The sequence below is a fragment of the Rhododendron vialii genome, chromosome 13a (assembly GCF_030253575.1).
Source record: "Rhododendron vialii isolate Sample 1 chromosome 13a, ASM3025357v1".
Lineage (NCBI taxonomy): Eukaryota > Viridiplantae > Streptophyta > Magnoliopsida > Ericales > Ericaceae > Rhododendron > Rhododendron vialii.
This window is the reverse complement of record NC_080569.1, coordinates 3,476,894-3,497,210: the sequence shown is the minus strand read 5'-3', so window position 1 is coordinate 3,497,210 and position 20,317 is coordinate 3,476,894. Positions and strand designations below refer to the sequence as shown.

General features: G+C 38.7%; 2 protein-coding genes across 3 annotated transcripts; one reads left to right on the top strand and one right to left on the bottom strand.

The window, feature by feature from the left end:
* The first annotated feature begins 11,028 nt into the window (after nt 1-11,028).
* Nucleotides 11,029-19,121, top strand: LOC131313052 (transcription factor bHLH155-like). 2 transcript variants are annotated; one of them, XM_058341113.1, is made up of 11 exons: nt 11,029-11,870; nt 13,161-13,328; nt 13,574-13,658; nt 13,830-13,871; nt 14,329-14,388; nt 15,473-15,559; nt 15,712-16,899; nt 17,014-17,115; nt 17,337-17,477; nt 17,635-17,760; nt 18,620-19,121. In XM_058341113.1, exons 1-11 carry the CDS (start codon nt 11,776-11,778, stop codon nt 18,698-18,700), a joined length of 2,175 nt encoding a protein of 724 aa, XP_058197096.1. In that variant the 5' UTR covers nt 11,029-11,775; the 3' UTR covers nt 18,701-19,121. The 2 variants fall into 2 exon arrangements, with proteins under 2 accessions (XP_058197096.1, XP_058197098.1); XM_058341115.1 differs by lacking the exon at nt 17,014-17,115 and having other exon boundaries at nt 11,228-11,870.
* On the bottom strand, nt 18,603-20,317 carry LOC131313053 (1-aminocyclopropane-1-carboxylate oxidase homolog 1-like). Its single transcript, XM_058341116.1, has 3 exons — nt 19,753-20,317; nt 19,351-19,672; nt 18,603-19,259 (listed from the first exon to the last, which is right to left on the bottom strand). Exons 1-3 carry the CDS (start codon nt 20,265-20,267, stop codon nt 19,008-19,010), a joined length of 1,089 nt encoding a protein of 362 aa, XP_058197099.1. The 5' UTR covers nt 20,268-20,317; the 3' UTR covers nt 18,603-19,007.

The following is a 20,317-nucleotide window of genomic DNA, read 5'->3' as shown; positions in this document are numbered from 1 at the left end:
AGAAGAAGAGGCGGGGCGACAACCTATTTGCGTTGATTAATAAAAATTCCTGCAATAGATCGAGCCACTTCGATGCCCAAAAAATATTTGAGCTTCCCAAGATCTTTTAACTGAAATTTATTGGATAGAAACTCCTGTAAGCGACGAATAGAGCCCAAATCGTTGCATATAATAAGCAAATCATCAACATAAACAAGAACAAACCAGTATAGTAGGACCAGTTTGCCAAGTAAATAGAGAATGATCAGCTTGGGATTGTTGAAAACTAGAGGATATGAGAACAGTAGACAGTTTAGAGTACCAATTATGAGATGCCTGTTTGAGCCCATAAAGTGATTTTTGCAAGCAGCAGACACGCGTCTCCCCCTGTCGGCCTTATCCTGAAGGAAGGGACATATAAACATCCTCGTCAAGGTCGCCTTGCAAGAATGCATTGTTAACGTCTAGTTGGTGTAAATGCCAGTTGCGAGTGGCCGCGATAGCAAGAACACAACGGACAGTGACCAACTTGGCTACAGGCGCAAATGTGTCATGATAGTCCAAACCCTCGACTTGAGTATAATCTTTGGCCACCAAGCGAGCTTTTGTAGCGTTCCACGGATCCATCTGCTTTTAATTTTGTCTTAAAAAACCCATTTACAACTGATCAATTTTTTGCCAGGGGGAAGAGAAGTAAGAATCCAAGTTTTATTGTCTTCAAGTGCATTGATTTCCTTAGAAATGGCATCATGCCAGTGAGCGTGATTGATGGCTTGACCATAGGAAGTAGAGTCATGAGAATTAGATAAAGCCAATATAAAAGCAAAATGAGACGGTGAAAAATGTGAGTAGGAAAGGAAATGACTAAGCGGATGGACCGTACCTGAAGACTGAGAGGAAGTGAGGGTGGAGGCCATTGTGGCGGATGGAAGAGTAGGGCATATGTAGTCTCGAAGATAGTCTGGGGGGCGATGGTTGCGAGATGGCCGAGAGGTGACGGTCGAGGATGGATGGGCCGAAGAGTTGGGGATGGTGGGAATGGTGTTGTCCGTGGAGGAGGTACTAGAATTTGGTGATTTGGTGGAAGGTGGGGTGGGGTGGGATGGATCAGGAGGGGGGGTTTTGGGCGTGGTTGGGTAGATTAAGGGTATTGGGGTTAGGGAGAACATGGGTGCTTAAAGGTTCAGCGGGGTATAAGTTGGTTAGGCTAGGTGTCAGGTTGGCGGAGGTGGGATATATTGGGGGCTTTGGGAATCAAAAAGGGAAAATATTCTCAAAAAAAGTAACATCCCAAGAGATAAAAAACGTGTTCGTGTCGAGATTAAAAAGCCAGTACCCATTGTGGCGGGGAGGGTATTCCAAAAACACACAAGGGACACCGTGAGGTTGAAATTTGTCACGACCGACACAAGATGTTTGTGCATATCATAAGCATCCAAAAACACGTAAGAATTTGTAGTTGGGAGTTTTGCGAAAAAGGCGTTCATAAGGGGAGACAATTTTTAAATTTTTTGAGGGGTGCGGTTAATGAGATAAACGGCTCCGGGCGTGGCCTTGATTCTATTACTCCCTCCGTCCCAATTTGTTTGTCCAATTGTCGAAATACGTGTCTTTCAAAAATATACTTATATCTTACATGTTATAATTTTTTTTATGATTTTGAAGATTTTGTATAATAAAACTAATTGAGATCTATCAAACAAGATCCATATTGCATATTAAAAACATTACAAATTGAAAATTATAACCAATTCTTTGAGAGGTCCAACGCTCTCAAAAAGTCAAAAAGGGGACAAACAAACCGGGACGGAAGGAGTATTGCAATTCAAATTTCGCAATTCATTTTCAATCATCCCGCCATTTCTCAAAACGAAAAATAACCACAAAATCTGTTCAGCTCTTCTCCCCCTCCTATCCACTCCACTCCACCACCATCTCCATATATTCTAACGTAATTTGAACTCTACAACTCACACTCCAAATTCAAATCCATTTCTTTTAGAGGCTTTTGGTTAATGAATGTCAGTGTCGTTTGGTTTTTAAATTTTCGTAGCAGTGAAAGCAAGATGAGTACTGTTGAGTCAGAGAAGAGCAACTGCTTGGCGTTGAGTAATTCGAAGTCATCTTCTTCTTTTGTGACAAAGGATGACGGTTCTTCGGCAGAGACTTGAACTCATCAGCTTAGGATGGTCGCTGCTGTTGCTCGTTGTCACGAGATGAAGCTCACGGTGAATTCAATAATGATCGACTTGTTGATTTTGAATTGATTACTCTAGGAATGTATGATTAATTGCGGTTCATGTTTTTAATCTCTGATCGTTGTCGAATTTTGTTAGCTCGAGTTCATCCGTAATTAGGATGATTGCTTATGCTGCTCGTTGCCATGAGAAGATGAAGCTCAAGGTGAATTCAATTACGATCGACTTGTTGATTTTGAATTGATTACTCTAGGAATGTCTGATAACGATTCATGTTTTTAATCTCTGTTCGTTTTGTATTTCTGATTGTTGTTGAATTCAGTTAGCTCGGTCGAGCTCATCCGCTTGCGATGATCACTTTTGTCGCTCGATCAAAGTCATATGTGAGATCAGCTTCCATGCACCGGTGTGACAGTCGAAGGTCCTTCTTCTCCAAAGAAGCCAACATCATCTCTTTGTATTTCCATCGGTTGAGAAAAAAGAGGAGTTCCTTTCTTCCCTGTCATAAAAGAAAGAGAGTAAATGCTTTACACATGTGAATAAGTAGGAAGCAAGCAGCTAGCCTAGCAGAATTCCTAGTTAAAGCACCTTTCAATTCTTGTTTGAAAAACTGAAAAACCACTATTTGAGAAAACACCTGCAGGTTTGTACACAAACCTCCGTGAATAATTTTTCTCCACTACTCAAATTCCTTAGTACACAAACCTTCAAAATGCCATACATTCCCGCTCTCAATCTTTGGATTGCGCTCGCGCTTTGATTCCTCGCACTCAGGGAGGGAACCGGGATTTTACCCTAGCAGCGGCGAAATATATACTAAAAAAATAAAAAGATGCATTACAATATTAATTAATAGTTATCAGCTTCACAAAAAATTAAAATAATATAACAAAAACTATAGTTAATGATGTTTTTGCACATGGAGTATGAGAAAGACTAACTTTAATTTTGGGTATTGATAATGTCACTTCCCAGATCCCTATATGAAATTTTCAAATTGCTAACCACACTCCTTTTCTGGGAGTGACATTATATATAATCAAATTTTCTTAATTTTTTAGGTTAAGTTATTTTAGGGTTAGAGTGTGAAGTTTTTTTTTCTTAATTACTGATAAGCACCCGATAATACAATAGAGGGTGCGCTAATTATCTAGTTTTAGTTCAATCTTTTTTGTTAACTTAGATGTTTTAAATTACGTTTGCGCGTAGGACTTGTTAATCCTGTTTTGTAGGAAAATCACTTAATAGTGAGATTTTAAAGCATAAAGTGTATCCAAGGCATGTCAAGTGCCGAAGGTGACCCGATGTCAAGGCGAAGCAAAGCAAGGCAGCCCAAGGCAAAGGCAAGTCAACAGTCAAAAGCCAGCCCCTAATCCATTCGGCATCGGTACCTGCTCCTTTATTCAATCGGTACCGAGAGAGAGTTACCAACGTTCCAGCATTAGCCCGTTAAACTCCATGGCATTGATACCATTGATCATCTTCCATCGGTACTGACCATCTTCACAGCGGCAACCTTTGTCCTTCGGCATTGGTACCATGTTTTTTATTCCATTGGTACTGAGGCCCACTATTACAACAACTTAAGCTCTTCTCCATCGGTACCGGGGACCTCAGAGGTGTTTTCTTTGGATCTCTTGGAGAATATTCTGTTCACGAACCTTGGAATATAAAAGCCCGTGATGTCATTGTACAAACAAGTAGAATAGATTTGATTGCATCATTTTTAGATCTAGATCTAGATTTTGAATTGTTCTTGGTTGTTCTTCATTTTTTCAGCTTTGAATATTTATTTTTCTATCTTAATTAGTTAGTTTTTGTTACTCTCGTCTTCTTTAAAGTTGTAGCAAATTCCTCGATCTATCGTTTAATCTAATTTTCTTCTAGCATTGTTATTTCAATTATGCTAAGTAGATTTTTGCTTGTTTTTATCTCAATAGATATGTATGATTAGTTTTTCAAAGTTAGGTCATGAGATAATTAGCACCTCATGACTTGAGCAAAAATTACATCTTTTTTTACCAATAAAGTTTGAATTTTTGGTTCGATCATCGATGTGGGGTTCGGGTTTATTTGTCAAATCGCTTGGGTGTTAATTTCCTTGATCATGTGTAGGTAAGAGCATTGCCTACTTACAACACATAATGCTTGGAGCTCTATCGCACGAAGCATTTGCTAAATAAACCCTAGAGCTAGCTTGGTAATCAAACCATCTTATTTTTCGATTTGGGGACCTTAATTGTGTATCCTGAACTGCGTAATTGGGTGAGAAATGTAGTTTAACTCGAGTCATGAGTGTTAATAATTCTTAGACCTAACCTGTTTTTTATCTTAGTTTATTCGCTTTTCAATTTAGCCCATTTTACTTTCCACTGCAAACGTAAAACCAAGTTGGCTGCCTAAAAGTCGAAAACCCGTGTTTACATCTACAAATCTAGCAAAGCCGTATTAATTATTCCCGTGGGTACGATCCCGGTTTTCCAGATTATTATGCTTCAACTGACGTATTAAACCCTACGCTTAGGGCGTTATTCCTTATATCGGAGCGAACGAAGCAATTACACATCATCATTTATATTATTTTACTTTGGTCCATTGAATTTATTTTTGGAATAGTTTTTTGGATCTCCTTTTTTGAAAAAATAAAAAATGCATATCATGGCCAACTTGCCCTTGATTTGATTTGGCCCATGTCTAGTTGTCTAGGTGCTGCTGTTCCTCTTTCTCAACTTGTTCGATTACTACTGCTAACTTTCCTTGTGGAGTTCATGAACTCAACGAAGACAATCATGAGTTGCTAGCTACAACACTAGTAGTATGGCAATTCTAATTAATGCTTGAATTTTTTATATAGTACCTTTTATCATTGGATTCCATAAATTTTATTTGAGTTGGGTGGTCTTGTAAAGTTCCAAAAGAGCCATGGAGAAATGATCATATTTTTGCGATAAGGAGAATATAATTTTTAAAACGAATTAGTACTTTCTATAATTCACTACGATGAAGTAATTAGTAACCAACGTAGAAAATTTATCTTCAAAAGTACTGTAGTATATATCTAAAACTTAAAATATGTGGTTTAGGTTTATGCCGGGTGTGACCCATAAGGCCATAATACACAAGGGATGAAACTTCGCTATATACTTGAATTTACGGGTAAAATTTTTGGGCTAGTAGTATTATTTTTTCAATTGAGTACAGGGTGGGATGTTTAAGATTGAACAATCGAAAGAGGCATGACTTTGTTAAGCTCTTCACTAATGTCATGTGCAGTACAAATTGGAGTAAGCAGATGTAATTTTTTTTCCCCAATATTGTACTACAACAAGAGTTAGTTGGTTAGTTCACATTGGATTTCAGGAGTTTTCCATAGTCCTGAATTTCAAACACCTACGACGGAGTTCGAACCCTGGCCTCTCACGTGGGGAGGATCCGGAGATGCCAATTGGGCTACCATTGGCAGAGTAAGTAGATTGAATTATGTACATATTGAGAAGTTTTAAGGTGCAAAATGGGTACCACGTGGCGGTACTCATAGTGCATCCGAGCCATCCAAACGTATTTTGGACGGTCCAAATCCGAGAACTCTCTCTCCTGCTCAACCGACCACTCTCTCTCCTCTTTCTCAGTCTCTAAATCCTGACCGTCCAAAACACGTTTGGACTGTTTGGATTCGTGCTCGAGTACCACATGGACTATACCGTATTTGCACCAAAAAAATTCTCATGTACATATGGATTTCAAATGGGTCATCAATTTCCACGCCGTCCACATTGACTTCGAGAGCTAGGGAGAGAGAGAGAGAGAGATCTCTCCAACTCCTCTCACTCATGACTATGGCGACTTAAGTCAAATCGTCCTAGATTACATGTTACTGAAAAGCCATGCTACTAAAATCTAAGATTGATCTTGTTTCCCAACTCTTTTTTGATGGAAAAAAGAGAGATGAAAGCAAAACAAAAAGTGTAGTCATGGAATCCAAGTGCAATCGGAAACCTTATAAAATTGCCGCGCGCACCATTGCTTTCCTTTTGCTTATATTATAGTTTTTGCAGCCTTACATTGATAAGTAGCACATGGGTTAGATTCGTAGTTCATGTCAGAGACTGATTTTCTTCCTCTTAAGATGTCAGGTTCGAGATCTTTCGGGTGCTATCGATTCAACCGAAATTAATTAGTCAAAGCCTTTCACGTACTAACAAGTGGGCGGCGGGATATGACTAAGATTAATCGAGATGCAAGTCGGCTGACCCAGACACACTGAGTTATGAAAAAAAGATAGATAGCACAATTGGTAATGAGTCCCTATATTGGATTTATACTCAACAATTAATTTGAGTGTGTTACCATTTATTGGAGAATGTGGTGGGAAATAAAGGGGACGGAGATCATTTTCTTTTGTCTCTTTGTACTTATGATCCCACTCGTATTCTTTACTGTTGCTAATTTGTAGTATGTGGGTAAATGACATACTCCTGTCATTTTAAAAGCATCACTTGGTAGGGCCTTGTTTGGATGCGGCACTTCAATTTCTACACCTGATTTTAACCTTTGTCGTACTGGGACTTTTGAATCTCGATTGAGCTTTTCACCTTTACCCGACATTAAAGCTAAAGCCTACTTAAGAACTAAGATTCGTATTTCCAGTTGACTTTGAATGTGAAATTGAAGAAAATAAATCAAAAATTCTAAGAACACACTTTTGAAAGACAAATCCCCTTCAATTTCTTGTGAGAAGCTCCGAGGAGCAGGGACGGAACGATGATTTTACCCTAGTAGTGACGAAATATATACTGCAAAAACAAAAAGATTCATTACAATATTAATAGTCATCGACTCTATAAAAAAAAAAAAACATAACAAAAATTATAGTAAATGATATTTGTCATTTGTACAAGAAGTACGAAAATAGACTAACTTTAATTTTTTAGGTTAAATTATTTTAGGATTAAAGTGTGGAGTTTTTTTCCCCTTAATTACACCTCATACTTTATATTATTTCACTTTGGCCCATTGAATTTAGTTTTGGAATAAATTTTTTGGATCTCCTTTCTTGACAAGAAGAAGAAGAAGATTTAGGACTAGTATGCGAAAAGAAAAAAGAAAAAAAATCTAGCGGTGGTGAGATTGTATAAGTTGGAGAAATTTTTTTTATACGTATAATAATTACAATTTCTAAAATTCTTGTCCTGGCGACCGCCGCCATTAGACTCCCCTGGTTCCATCATTGCCGAGGAGTTGGCTTGTTCGTCAAGGCTTAGGACATAAGGATATGTTTCCTCCGAAGGTTTTTCATATTCGAAACACCCTAAGTATTATAAATTCCTTTAGGGCTAGTCTATACGGAACTTTGGTCCGGTTTTAATTGGGCTCCTCGCAAGTGAGTGGTGAGATTAGATCTCTAAGATTATTCGAGTTGAACGTAAGCTGACCCGGATAATTGAGTTATCGGAAGAAAAAGAAAGAAGGGAAGTTTAAAAGAGGAGATTAGTACCCTTAAAAATGTTAAGATAATCTTGAAAATGTTAGTGCACAATACCACGTAAATCTTGACTTGAAAAATCTTTTCATGGGGTTGAGACCGTTGCTGTCATTTCAAGTTTTCAACTTTGCTTGTTTGGGTAATTAATCCTCATAAAGATTAACCTATGGAGTATGGAACCCAAGAATACTTATTTTATTTCACTCTCAAATTAATAATCCAAAGAAAGTAAGGATATTAAATGGATAAAATCATTATTATTATTAGCTGTGAATTAATAGCCCAATAAAGTAGGTGAGCTTTCTGGTGACACCTCCGACAAATTGAATCTTTTTTTTTTTGTGTGGATTTGATCATTTTGCTTTCTCCTTAATATATTGTTTTGTTTTTAGTTCTTTATGATGACTTGTAAATTTCACCCCCATTCTCTTCAAATGCTTCAAAACAAGAAAAAGAGAATAAGTGGAGATATGAGAACATGATTAGAAATCTCTCACAATAATCACCTTAAGATCACACTGCTAATTTGCATGAGATTCGATTGAAGCAATTTTTAGTAGTGTAGTGCAAGAGATCAATCAAAACTATTGTGGACTATTATTTCGTATTGACGAGAAGAATCGACAAAAGTAAAACAATATGACTTTTACCCAATTTTTTTGAAATATTCAAGAAAAATTCTAAAAATTATTGCGATTTTTCTTGAATAAAGACAAAACAAAAAATCAAGTCGGCTTTCTTTTGGAAACTAGGTCTAAGTTTTGAAAAAATTGATCTTTTATGTTTATTTACACACATAGAAACAAAAAACCATGCACATTTGATGTGATTTTATTACTTTTTTTTCGGCCATAAGTAGTGTTAGAGGTTACTCATGTGCTAAATTACCACAAGGGATGTCGACGCTGGTCCATCAACTTGAAATCAAAACTTTTCAGCACCCAACTCGAATGCCCACATATTGTAGCAACTGCTTGGTTCAAAACACCGTAGGGCCTTCTTTGATGCTAGCCGTATCGATTTGCGATTGGATTGTGAAATACTTGGGTCACCTATATTTCTCTTTCGTTGGATTGCATTGTGGGGGATTACTAAAAATCCGACAGGACTCACAGAGGTCCATAATATTCGGATTGACAAACCAACCCCAGGGATTTTCTAATCCAATTCAAAGCCTACCCTCTTAAAAAGACAATAGAGGAGCTTATTGAGAACCGTGCAGAGAGTAATTTTTTTTTTATTATTTAAAACTTGTAAAAGAACAAAGTGAACAAACCCCTTGCATATTTTCATTAACGACGAGATTACCCTTCCGGTTATATCGTTCATTTTTTTGGCCGAACCCTAGTGATGGGTCATATATATATTTTTATTGACGGAGGAATAGCCCTGCAGTTTGCAGACCGCTAATTGAACCTGACTACACAACCTAAACCTCCGGAGACTAGCGCGACTACACCCGCCAACGCCCCCCTCTAGTGATGGGTATTCTTGCCTAGCTAATCTTACTCCAATGGAGCCCAATGATTCCGGCCTCTTGAATGCCACTCAATGACCAGATAGTGCGGATGAATATTACTCCATTACACTTGGAAACCAGCACTAAAAAGGGCGTTGCAGGGCACAAGGAGAGGGACAATGGCAATTGAGGTGCAGGGGGGCGTCAAACCTATCATGAGCAGTAAAGATGATTTGTTGAAAAGGGCCCTTTGAGAAATAGAAAGGTATTAGTTCATGCATGGTTTTTGGGATAAGATGGAATTTCGACACCCCCATAAAAATCATGTTGTTGGCCACCAGTGGCCTGTCCAAAACAAAAAAGGAGTGTGAATTTTGGACTAAACCATCGAAGTATTACCAGATCACGGCATAGCGAAATTTCACAGCTCTGAGCTAAGTCGCATAATGCGCGGGTGGTGCGGGTGTGTGAGCGGTGGATGAAAGCGTCTTTCGAAAATCTCCCAAATAATTGAAATTCGTGAGTCCGATGATTGAGAGCGCGCGCAATCGCAGAGCGGGAACGAATGCTATTTTCATAGATTTTGAGTCTAAGATTTCAAGGGATGTTTATTCACTTGGGCACATTTCACTTGGCTCAGTGAGTATCGATTCTATAATGGCACTCACACAATCCGCATTCCAACGGGAGGATGAAGACCCTATCTCTTTTTCATAAAAACAACTTTTAATAACAAAAGGGGGATGGGATTTCCGGTAGTTGCAAGTATACCCAGAGTTCTAGTCTCTTTAGTATTCGAAGGAGAGATTATAAATTCGAGTTGATAGAGCAACATCGGTTATTGTATATCACTATAATATGCTAACGTTGTCATAGTAGCGGAGCAAAAAAAGAAGTACCATGGTTAGTCAGGGCGCCCTAACTAATGAGATACTACTATTTTTCTTTGCTCCAAGCTCTTGCCTTTCAAAAAGTGTGGGAGCATTGCTTCTGAAGCACACGAAATAATTGTTTTCTAACTTATGCAAATTGATGTAAGGCCGTTGAAGAATCTCTAGAAGAATAAGGTGCCGTTTCGCTTTTATTTTAAATTTTATTTTTCAAAAAGAAGGTAATTTCAAACTCAAATATAATGAAAATAAAAAATAATTTTTAATTTTTTTTCATTATTTAAAAGATCTCAATGAGATCTATCAAACAAGATCCATATTGGTAGAAAATTTATTTGCGCAAACATATGATGTTTTAACTTGAAATTATTTTCCTTTTCTAAAAGTTCTTTTTTTAGAAACCGGAATAGGCACTAAGTACTTTTTTTCATTTTAAAAATCCTTGCGCACGGTCCCTAATACATTTTCTCTATTTATCTCTCTCCACTCAAACCTCCTTTAAAACCCAAAACGAACAAGCCCTACATGAATTATGTGAGGTCTGTAACAACTAAATCAAGCCCAATACCGAAATACTTCTATAGAGGGAAATTGAAAATCAGTTCTCGGGTTGATAAGATTTGATCTCTTGACCTACCATGCATAGGTGGCCTAACTTATACGAGTCCAACTTCTCTCTAACCCCTTCAAATAGAGGGATTTGAGAGAACAATTCTAGCCTAACAATTTTTTTACGAGCCCACTTCAATGATTGAGACCATTTATTTTGTTTAGCTCATTGTAAACATCAAGAATACCAAAAATTAAGTTTATTGGATATCATTTGATATGGATATGATTTTGGAACACATTTGTTTTGCTAAAAATAATGTTGCAAGACTTGAACAAAACTCATTTCTACTATTTTTTCAAAATAAACGTGTTTCAAAATTATATCAAATTATAACTGCTAAATTAATTTTTGACACACTTGATGCTCTTGATGAGATTAAAAATATGGACTACCCGACCTCCGGAATTGGAGAGATTGTTCACTTCAATTCATTTGAAGGGATTGGGGTGGAGCGTTGCCTAGGAGTCTAGGACACTTCTTCGTCTTAGAGAGAGACAGAGAGAGAGAGCGCGCGGGGGTAATACGATGATGTCTCAGTCTCGACAAAATAGCTGGCCCATCTCTCTCTCTATATAATGGAAGGCCCTCACCTTTCTATAACATCACGAGTCATCGTCTCTCTGTCTCTCTCCTCTCTGTTGTATTCAATTTCAAGCAAGTATAATCCAAATCAAAATTGCAAACTCCGACTCCAGTTGTCGATGTCGTCCGATATCAGCTAAATCTCTAAAATTTCCCTCTTTCTTTTGATACTCTCCTGTTCTCATCCAAAGAAACACAAATTGCGATTCTTGTTCACGTTAATGGGGGAGTGTTCGAACGAAGTGGCTCGTGCGGAGGATGCCATTAATTCGATAACAACACATTACTCGAGCTGGCGAGTTCTGTCTAGATTTTAGATTGATTTCTAGAGTAGGGGTTTTTAGTTTCTTGGTCGGTAAAGGGAGGATGAGGTTAGACTGTCTGCTGCTTCCGACTGTTGGACCGCCGATAAAGCGGCGAGCGGGTTTGCGAAGGAAGCAGGCCGGAAGAGGCTCGTACAGAGGTAGTTAGAGGGTGCGGGGAATATCACAGGAAATTAGGGTTTTTTTGGGGGCGGTTTTTGTTGATTTACGGGGTGGGGGGGTTTGTTACCATTCTTTGACTGGATTGAGATGGGTAATCGATTGCATGAAGCACTGAGGACCCTCTGTTTCAACACTGGGTGGAGGTATGCTGTCTTGTGGAAACTCCAACATCGAGCTCCAATGTAAGTTCCTTTTTATCTCTCCTTCCTTTATTATTATTTTTTTATTGCTTTCGTCTATTTTCCTTTTCAGAAACATGATTTGGCGCCCCTTCTATTGTTTAGATGTTTTTCCATTCAGACTGGCAATCCGGCATGGATAATTTATGAAAAAGAACTCCCCTTTTTTTGGTTAAAAAAAATGGTTCCAAAAGAACTCTCTTGTTCACTAGGAAAAGAACGACTGTTCGTAATGTGGTGGGGTTGATTCCGCCGTGTAGACGATTGGCTTCTGGCCCAGCTCTTTCTTAAGTAGGTTAACTGCAAAAATAACGGCGATGATAGTGCAAACTGGCCGGAAGTTGGCCAGAGGGCAGACCAATGCTTGTTTAAGCCTCTATTCGAGAAAGAACTCACCAGTATAAGTAGAATGTACAACGTACCTCTTTTGGTTTTTTCAACGTTTAGTTCATGTAAAGAGAGTGACTTGGCCTCAAAGCACGTTGTGCCCGGGCTTGTGCCCTCATAATCACCTCGTGCACACGATGTCATTCCATAACCGGCCCTGGATCTCCAGGGCGTCATGCATGACACATGCCGAGTAGTGCCGCTCTAGTCTCTAGTATTTATGTGGCGCTGACTAGGCCAGATGTCCTTGCTCGGCTAGGCCTGGTCCAACATCATTTGGTGCTATGGCTGCACGTTGATTATTCCACTGGGTGGGTTCAAAGCCCTTGGCCTAGCTTGACATGACCAAAACGTTTTTTTATTTTGATCGGTCATGAGTCCATGACCAATATGGCTTACTCTCTGTATACAAACGATTTGGGCCTATCCAATCATTCGGTTGTATACAGTTATAAGAGGTATGAGGTACTGGCCGTCAAAGTATTGGTTCAATTGTGTTTCTTTGTACAAAAATACTTCTTTTCTTGTTTCTATTTGTCTCTTTCCTATTTGTGTACTAGATCTCTGAAAAGCTCCGGTCATTCTGTTATCTTATGACACCTACCCTAGAATCAGGGACACTGGTTCGATTTTGAATTCTTGGATTTGATAAGTTTGCTGAAAATTGAAGGATTTTGCCATCTTCCTAAAGTTGTTTCTGCCATGAAAAATGTTCGCTGTGGTGTAAGAAGGTGAACAGTTTGGTAGGAAAATTTGAATACAAAAAATATTGGTTGGAAAATCTACTGTGTGGTTTGTCTAGTTAATGTTTTTCCCTGCAATATAGATTTGTAGGTATTCAATTTCAATGGCCAAGGATAATGCACATTCTCTTCATTGCTTTATTGGGAATTGCATCTTTTGCAGGACATTGACTTGGGAAGATGCTTACTATGACAACCGTGAAGAACATTATGCTTTAGATAACACGGCCTTTCCTGAGACTGGGGGCAACTTGTGGGATTTGCATTCACATGATCCTCTTGGGTCAGCAGTGGTGAAGATGTCGTGCCAAGTATATTCTTTTGGGGAAGGGTATGAAATCTTGTTTATTTCTGATTTTCTCATTGTAATTTGATTGGAGCTTTACATGTCGTGGCATAATAGTTAATATCTACTTTGTTCTCTGGTGTGTGCGCAGTGTAAATCATCTTCTTTTTGTGAATTACTGTAGATATAGGCACATCATATCATTATCTTTCCTATTACCTTATCACCCCAACCACCACCCACATCCTTGTGCACTCCGACTCATTGAAGTTTGCTTGATTATCAAATAGGGTTATTGGACAGGTGGCAGTTGCTGGAAAGCATATGTGGATATTTGCAGACAAACACGTAATTGATTCTTGTTCACCTTTTGAGGTGAGATATAGTTTGAGGTCCAATAGCTCCACTCCATACATGCATGCATGCGCTTGATCGTGTGGAACAGACCCAAATATTTTTTTTTTAATTTTTCCTCTCAATACCCGAGTATTCAAATTTGTTTGTCTTGGCATTTATTCTTATTTGATTGCGTTTTTTGGTTTGCAGCACAGTGATGGATGGCATGCTCAGTTTTCAGCTGGGATCAGGGTATGCTTCTTCTTCTTTCCCTTGCAAAATTTGTGCCGTGCAACCAGGGGCACCTTCTCTGGCCCTAACCCTAACTCCAATCCCATATGGGTTTGGGCCTTTGGGTTTCTCCCTCCGAACTCTTCTATATAGGCCTCAAACCCATCCATTAGGGTTGGAGTGAGGCTGTTTATTTGGTATCTGGGTGAAAGTGTCATCCCTATCTTAACTAGGTTCAAAATCATTCTTCTTTCCTAGGAAAAGTAGGAATAAGTTAAACTTTGGATCTTTAAATCTGGAAATTATAAATGGCGGATTCACGTATAGGCTTTACAAAAGTTACCAATAAAATAATGAACCCTTTCCATCTGCGTTGTAGTTTTTTGGTCTTCCTATCTTCTTATATCTCTGAGATTTTTTTGGACGATTAAAACTTGAGAAATAAATTTATGAGCGGGGTGGTATTTTTGTTTTGCAGACTGTTGTGTTGGTGGCTGTTCTTCCATATGGCGTTGTACAACTTGGATCTCTAAATAAAGTAAGATTGTATTTACAGCTGGTTTATAGTTGTTTGAGCCATGATAATATTTCCCTAGCTTGATGTAGCTCCTAGTTATTCTACATTAGTTCATTAATGCATGATGTTTTAATATGTAATTATAATGGAGATAATGTAATGCAATTTCCATTCATGGTAGATTATTAAGCTCTTTTAAGGTCACTGATTATTAAGCTTATGAACCTGTATTGGCTTATCATCCCTTTGTCACTTGCTAAAGTGTTTCTCTGTGATATACATTACAAGAACACCTGCAATAGTAAAGAGAGTTGCTCATACGTTTTAAAAAGTGCAGAAAGAAAACTATGAAATGCCATATTTTTTATATGTTTGTTAGTACAAGGATTTGAGACTAAATGTTCAACCATGTTCACGTTGATTTGGCAAATCCGTTCTCCAAATGGCAAATCCGTTCTCCAAATGGTGAAGCAAGAACCAATTTGTCTTTTTCTTGGCAAATGAAGTGATAAATAATTTGCCAACTACACCAATGAAGAAACTTTGTTGGAATGGGTTCATAATTTCACAAAAAGCAGGCCCCTGTGCTATTTCCTGACGGACCTGACCTAAGTCTACGATACTCTCCAGTCTCAGATTTGCTTTGAGTTAGCGGAGAATATTTGATGAACTGAAACGATTCATTGAACCACTTTTCTCATTGTTCTGTTAAGTAGCTCAAAGTCTAATGTATAATGAATGTCATGTATGGTAAAAGTTCGCGCTCTCCTCCAGCATTGTTTCCTTTGCACTCTCTTGCAGTGCTGTTTTTTTCCCCCACTCCTCCAGCATTTTTTTGCCTCTTAGAATCCAAACTTCATTAGTAAGCTTTGTCATATTTTTTTAGGTGAGATTTTATGTTTTATTTAGTAATTTATGCCTTATTTTTCTCGTATGTCAAACAACTTAGAGTTTGTGGATTGTTATTTCATCCTACTTGTCAACTTCGTTAGATTGGATTGTTTAAATGTGCGCCACACTTTTACCTTCCTTTAAATTCATAGCCCACTTACTATTTATATCTATTCTTGCATTTTTGTTCTTTTCCGTTGATTCGAGAGATCAGATCCCTGAGAATTTGGAGATGGTGAAGTATATCAGAGATTCATTTTTTGGTCTTCAAGAATCCTCAGTTCGAAGTTCCTCATGTCTGGTAAATTTTTCTCTCACCCACACCCTCACACGCACCCAACGGTCCCAACCCCACACCCAAACACAGAGAAAGGAATAAAAAGCACAGAGTCTTAAGGGGTTTTTTAATGACGCTCACACACAGTGCTTCTTATGACGCTCTTTCTTTCCCAGTCAGATATATCTACAAGTAATCCGTCTTCTGGGATTTTTATTGATCGGCATGGCTTAAGCAGCATAAACAGTCATGTAAACAAGGACAAAAAAGTTTTCCGGGCTCCCACATTTCCATCATTTGGAAGACCTGCAAAACATTCTGACATTGTTCTACTGCCTGGTGATTTACCAAAAACAGCAGCTGATGCGATCAACAAGGATGGAGGACTTGACTTATTATCATATGAGGATGATGACAGTGCCATCTTACTTCAATCAAGATCTGAAGCTTTCGTTTTGAAGCAGCAGAAATCACGATCAAGATTGCATAGTGATAGGCAGTGTGAAGGTGGGACAAGTAACTTGGAGAAGCAGGGAGTGAGTTCAGTTGACCACGACGCTCCATCCTCCTACAATTCCTTTAAAGAAAATAAGATTTATAATGTTGTACTTCCTGCTAATGATTTTAGGGAGGACATTTCCTACTTGCAAGCAGATCTCCTTGACATTTCTGCTTGCAATAATGAAACTGCCATGTGCATACCAAAACCATTTGGCATGCAAATCCAGAGAGATTTGGAGAACACTGTGTTCCACGCAGAGAGTAATAAGATGGAGCCAGTGGATATGGCCTTCGAATTTTCTGCAGGTTGTGAGCTGTATGAAGTTTTTGGACCAGTTTATCAAAAACAGAGGAGTTATTGCGATTGGGAGGCAGAAAAGAGTGAAACTGGAACAGCAATCGAGGTATCTGAGGGATTAGACTGTAGTAGCCTGTTGACAGCAGATTCAGGTTCAGCGCAACTTCTAGAAGCAGTGGTGGCTAATGTTTACTGTGGAGTAACTGATGTCAAAAGTGAGAAATCCTTTTGTGAATCAGCGAAGTCCCAGTTGACAACTGAAGAAATGTCACAGCCAACATGCGATAAGAATACTGATGGTTCAACAGGTTATACATTTAATCAAGCAATTGGGGAAAGGGGGGCACTCTGCTTGAGCAGTGAGGCATGTGGTGCGAGCTCTTTCAGAGGATTTTCATCAAGGAGCCAAAGTATGCTTAGTGGACGGTTGGATAGTGCACAAGATCCAGCTAAGATCAATAAGAGGGCTAGACCTGGTGGAAATTGTAGGCCTAGGCCAAGGGACAGACAATTGATCCAAGATCGCATTAAGGAGTTGAGAGAGCTTGTACCCAACGGATCAAAGGTAGCTTCCACATCTCATTTTCCTCTCTGGATTGCTGTTCATGTTACTCTCTCTCTCTCTCTCTCTCTCTCTCTCTCGTTCAATATGTGCTGAAATTTCTTTATAAATCCACAGTGCAGTATTGATTCACTTTTGGAGCGCACAATCAAGCATATGATATTTATGCAAAGCATCACTAAGCATGCTGAGAAACTAAACAAATGCACCAAATCAAAGGTAAGGCCCGACTTTAATTTTGTTGGGATTCTAATCTTCTAGTTTGTTAAGAAAACAAGATGTGTTGCTACAAACACTATCATTTAGTTGGCTCCCTTTGAGCTTTTAATAAATAAAGGTGTTTATTGACTTTCGCCAATAGAAACAGTGGTCCGGTTATTGGACTTAGCTATTAGTTTTCTGATAATTTGCATGATTGCATCATGTTTCTGATCATGCAGGTGCATGACAAGAAAACAGTTTTACGTGGGTTACCCACTTATGATCATGGTTCAACCTGGGCAGTGGAAGTGGGAAGTGTCGTTACAGTGTGTCCAATAATGGTAGAAAATATCAACAAAAGTGGACAAATGCTGATTGAGGTAAGGACTCATCAAACATATATGAAGGTGCTCTTCAATTAGAAAGAGCAAATGAGAAACCACCCCAGAAGAGATGTGGCTTTGATTGAGCTTTTGCTTCTCATTGCAAAACCCGTCCATTATTCTTGTCATATACAATCTTGCTTGACTTGTGCAGATGTTATGTGAGGAGTGCAGCCATTTTCTTGGGATATCAGAAGCCATAAGGAGCTTGGGTCTGACGATTTTGGAAGGTGCAACGGAAGCCTGTGACAAAAAAACCTTGATGTGTTTCGTGGTTGAGGTATAATCCTAATTCTGGATGAGATATGTAGCCTAGTAGGAAACAAATTCTGAGGCTGAGTGGCTCCAGGAACTTTTTTGGGTGGGGTCAATGAAAAACTAAAGCGAAATTCTTTAAGTAAGAAAGTTACAAATGATTAAGAAAATCACGCAAGTCTGGAAACTTCTATGGCTTCTCTCGATTAGGTTTCATACTTCAAAAGCATTGCATAATCGTCTCATTATCAATACAAACAATTCCCTGTCAATGTATCTTTCTAACACTCCTTCATGCACTTATCTCCCCTTTGGCTACACATTTAGCTCTCTACTGAATTTTGCATTTCTGAGAATATCTTTCTATCATTGTTTTGGTTAACGGGTGTAATTTTTTTTTTAAATTGGTGGATTTAGGTGGACTTATAAATGCACAGTATTATTCCCGTGGTAGTTTTCCGTAATCTTGTAGGGTCAATTGGCCCCATACTAATGTATGTGACACTGCTCATGCAAATCTAGTAGAGTTATTATGTGATCTCTTCTTCTTCTTTGTTGTCACTCGTTGATTTTGCTATTCTTCTTGATGTAGCAAAATGTGTGATGCCAGTTGCTTATATGCGACCACAGGAAAACCATTTCAACAACTTCATTGAGTGTAAAGGAAACTGGTTTTTGTATTAGAGATATGTTAACATAACCTTCTTGAATATTCAGTCAACTTAATACAGAGGCTAATCTATAGTTGGTTACCTGTGGCGTGGATAACCATATTAGCCAACTTTATGAACCGTACTTGAGTTTTTTTTTTTCTTTCCTTTGCGTAAGTTAATTAAGTGCAGTTTATTTATCATCAACAACTGTTACTTTCGTGATTATTGCAGGGGCAGAACAACAGAAGCATGCATCGCATGGATATATTATGGTCACTTGTGCAGATACTGCAATCCAAAACAACAATATAGGGGCTGCAACTGTTACTCTTTGTGAGTGAATTATGTATTGAAATTGTCCCGGGAGCAGAAGGATGTGGTACGCATATAGAAATGCAAAACGACATCTGATGGCTAGGTTGTGCAACTCTTTGAGGCTTTCATGCTAGCTCCTCCTGAGCATATTGTGAGTCATCTGTGACCTTAATTGGCATTTTCGGTTTTTGTGCTCCCCCTGTAAACTGAGTGATGTAAAGATTCCTTGTATTTCTGAAAAATGTGTGAAGGTGATGGCATCTTTTGGTTTTTTCTTTGCTTTGTGGAACGAGTTCAGTTCACTTTATAGCTTAAAGTGAAGAAGGGCTGATGTGCCGTCAAGTCCTTTCGACTTGTAGTAAGCTTGATATTCCTCGTGAGAAGTTTCCCTATATATAGGTGGATTGTTGTTTGATAAGAACTCCTTTATTGGCCCATAAGGTTTGCATTTACTTGCTATACTTGGATATAAGAAAGACGCTGCAGATATTCTGGGGCCAACTCGTGCAGCCAGTACTCTATGCTCCACGCTTTTGAACTTGTCGTTGGTGATAAGCTGCATGAATTCAGGAACAAAACTTTGTTTTTCCATATGGCCCCGGGAAAATATATATTCATTAAGTGAATAGCTGAAAAACAAACTTCACCTGCATAAGATCTCCGATGTTTGCTATTAAGGCTCCTTTAACAGGCTCCACATCTACCCAGTTATTTTGGTGTAAAACCTGGAGGCCACCTATGTTATCTTGTAAGAGTATGGTTATGAAAGACGGGTCTGAATGCTTGCTCGCGCCTAGAGTCAAGTCTGGCTCAGGGCACCAAGGATAATAGTGGCATACTAAAGATGCAGTTTTCATGCAGTCAATATTTGAAAGGAAGTCACTGCTTAGCCCTAGTGCCTCTGAGAGTAATTTAGAGAGTTCTTCCTTTAGTCTGATCAAGCCATCCATGTAGTTGCTGATTTCTTTTCTGCGCATATTTTGGTATGATTAGCAATTTAAATACCATGAAATCATGAAATTAGAAATTTAATAATGGATATACGATACCGGCAGACTAGAGGTAATGCGTCAGAGTCTAGAACACTGTCGTTGTAGTGACAAGCTATTGAATCTCTCCAGTTTGCGGATTTTGCAACAAGAAGGTCTCCATTGCAATAGAACCTTACTCTTTGCTTAACATCACGTGAATACCACTCCATCTTTACCTCCCTGGGTTGCTCATGGAATCGCTTAATGCCACCTATCATCTCTTCCATGACACAGACTGGAATTCCATGGTTGACCATTTGAAAAAATCCCCATGTTTCCGAAGCTTTAGAGATTTCGTTGACAATCTCCTCTCTTGGACGATTTATAAAGTCTCCAAGATCTATCACTGGAACCTGGAGACTAGTTCCGTAGTTTTCTGACAATCTATTTTCTAATTTTTCCATCACGTGGATGAAGATCCTGGGGATCTTCACCACACCGGCATCCAAGAGTCCCTTGACGCCGGCCTTTGTTTCATCAAACTCCTTAACTTCTTTTGCTCTATCATAATTTGATTCCATATTTGTGGTCATGGATATTGGTTAGGAATATCAAATATGCTTTGAACTTGGGCATTTGTTGG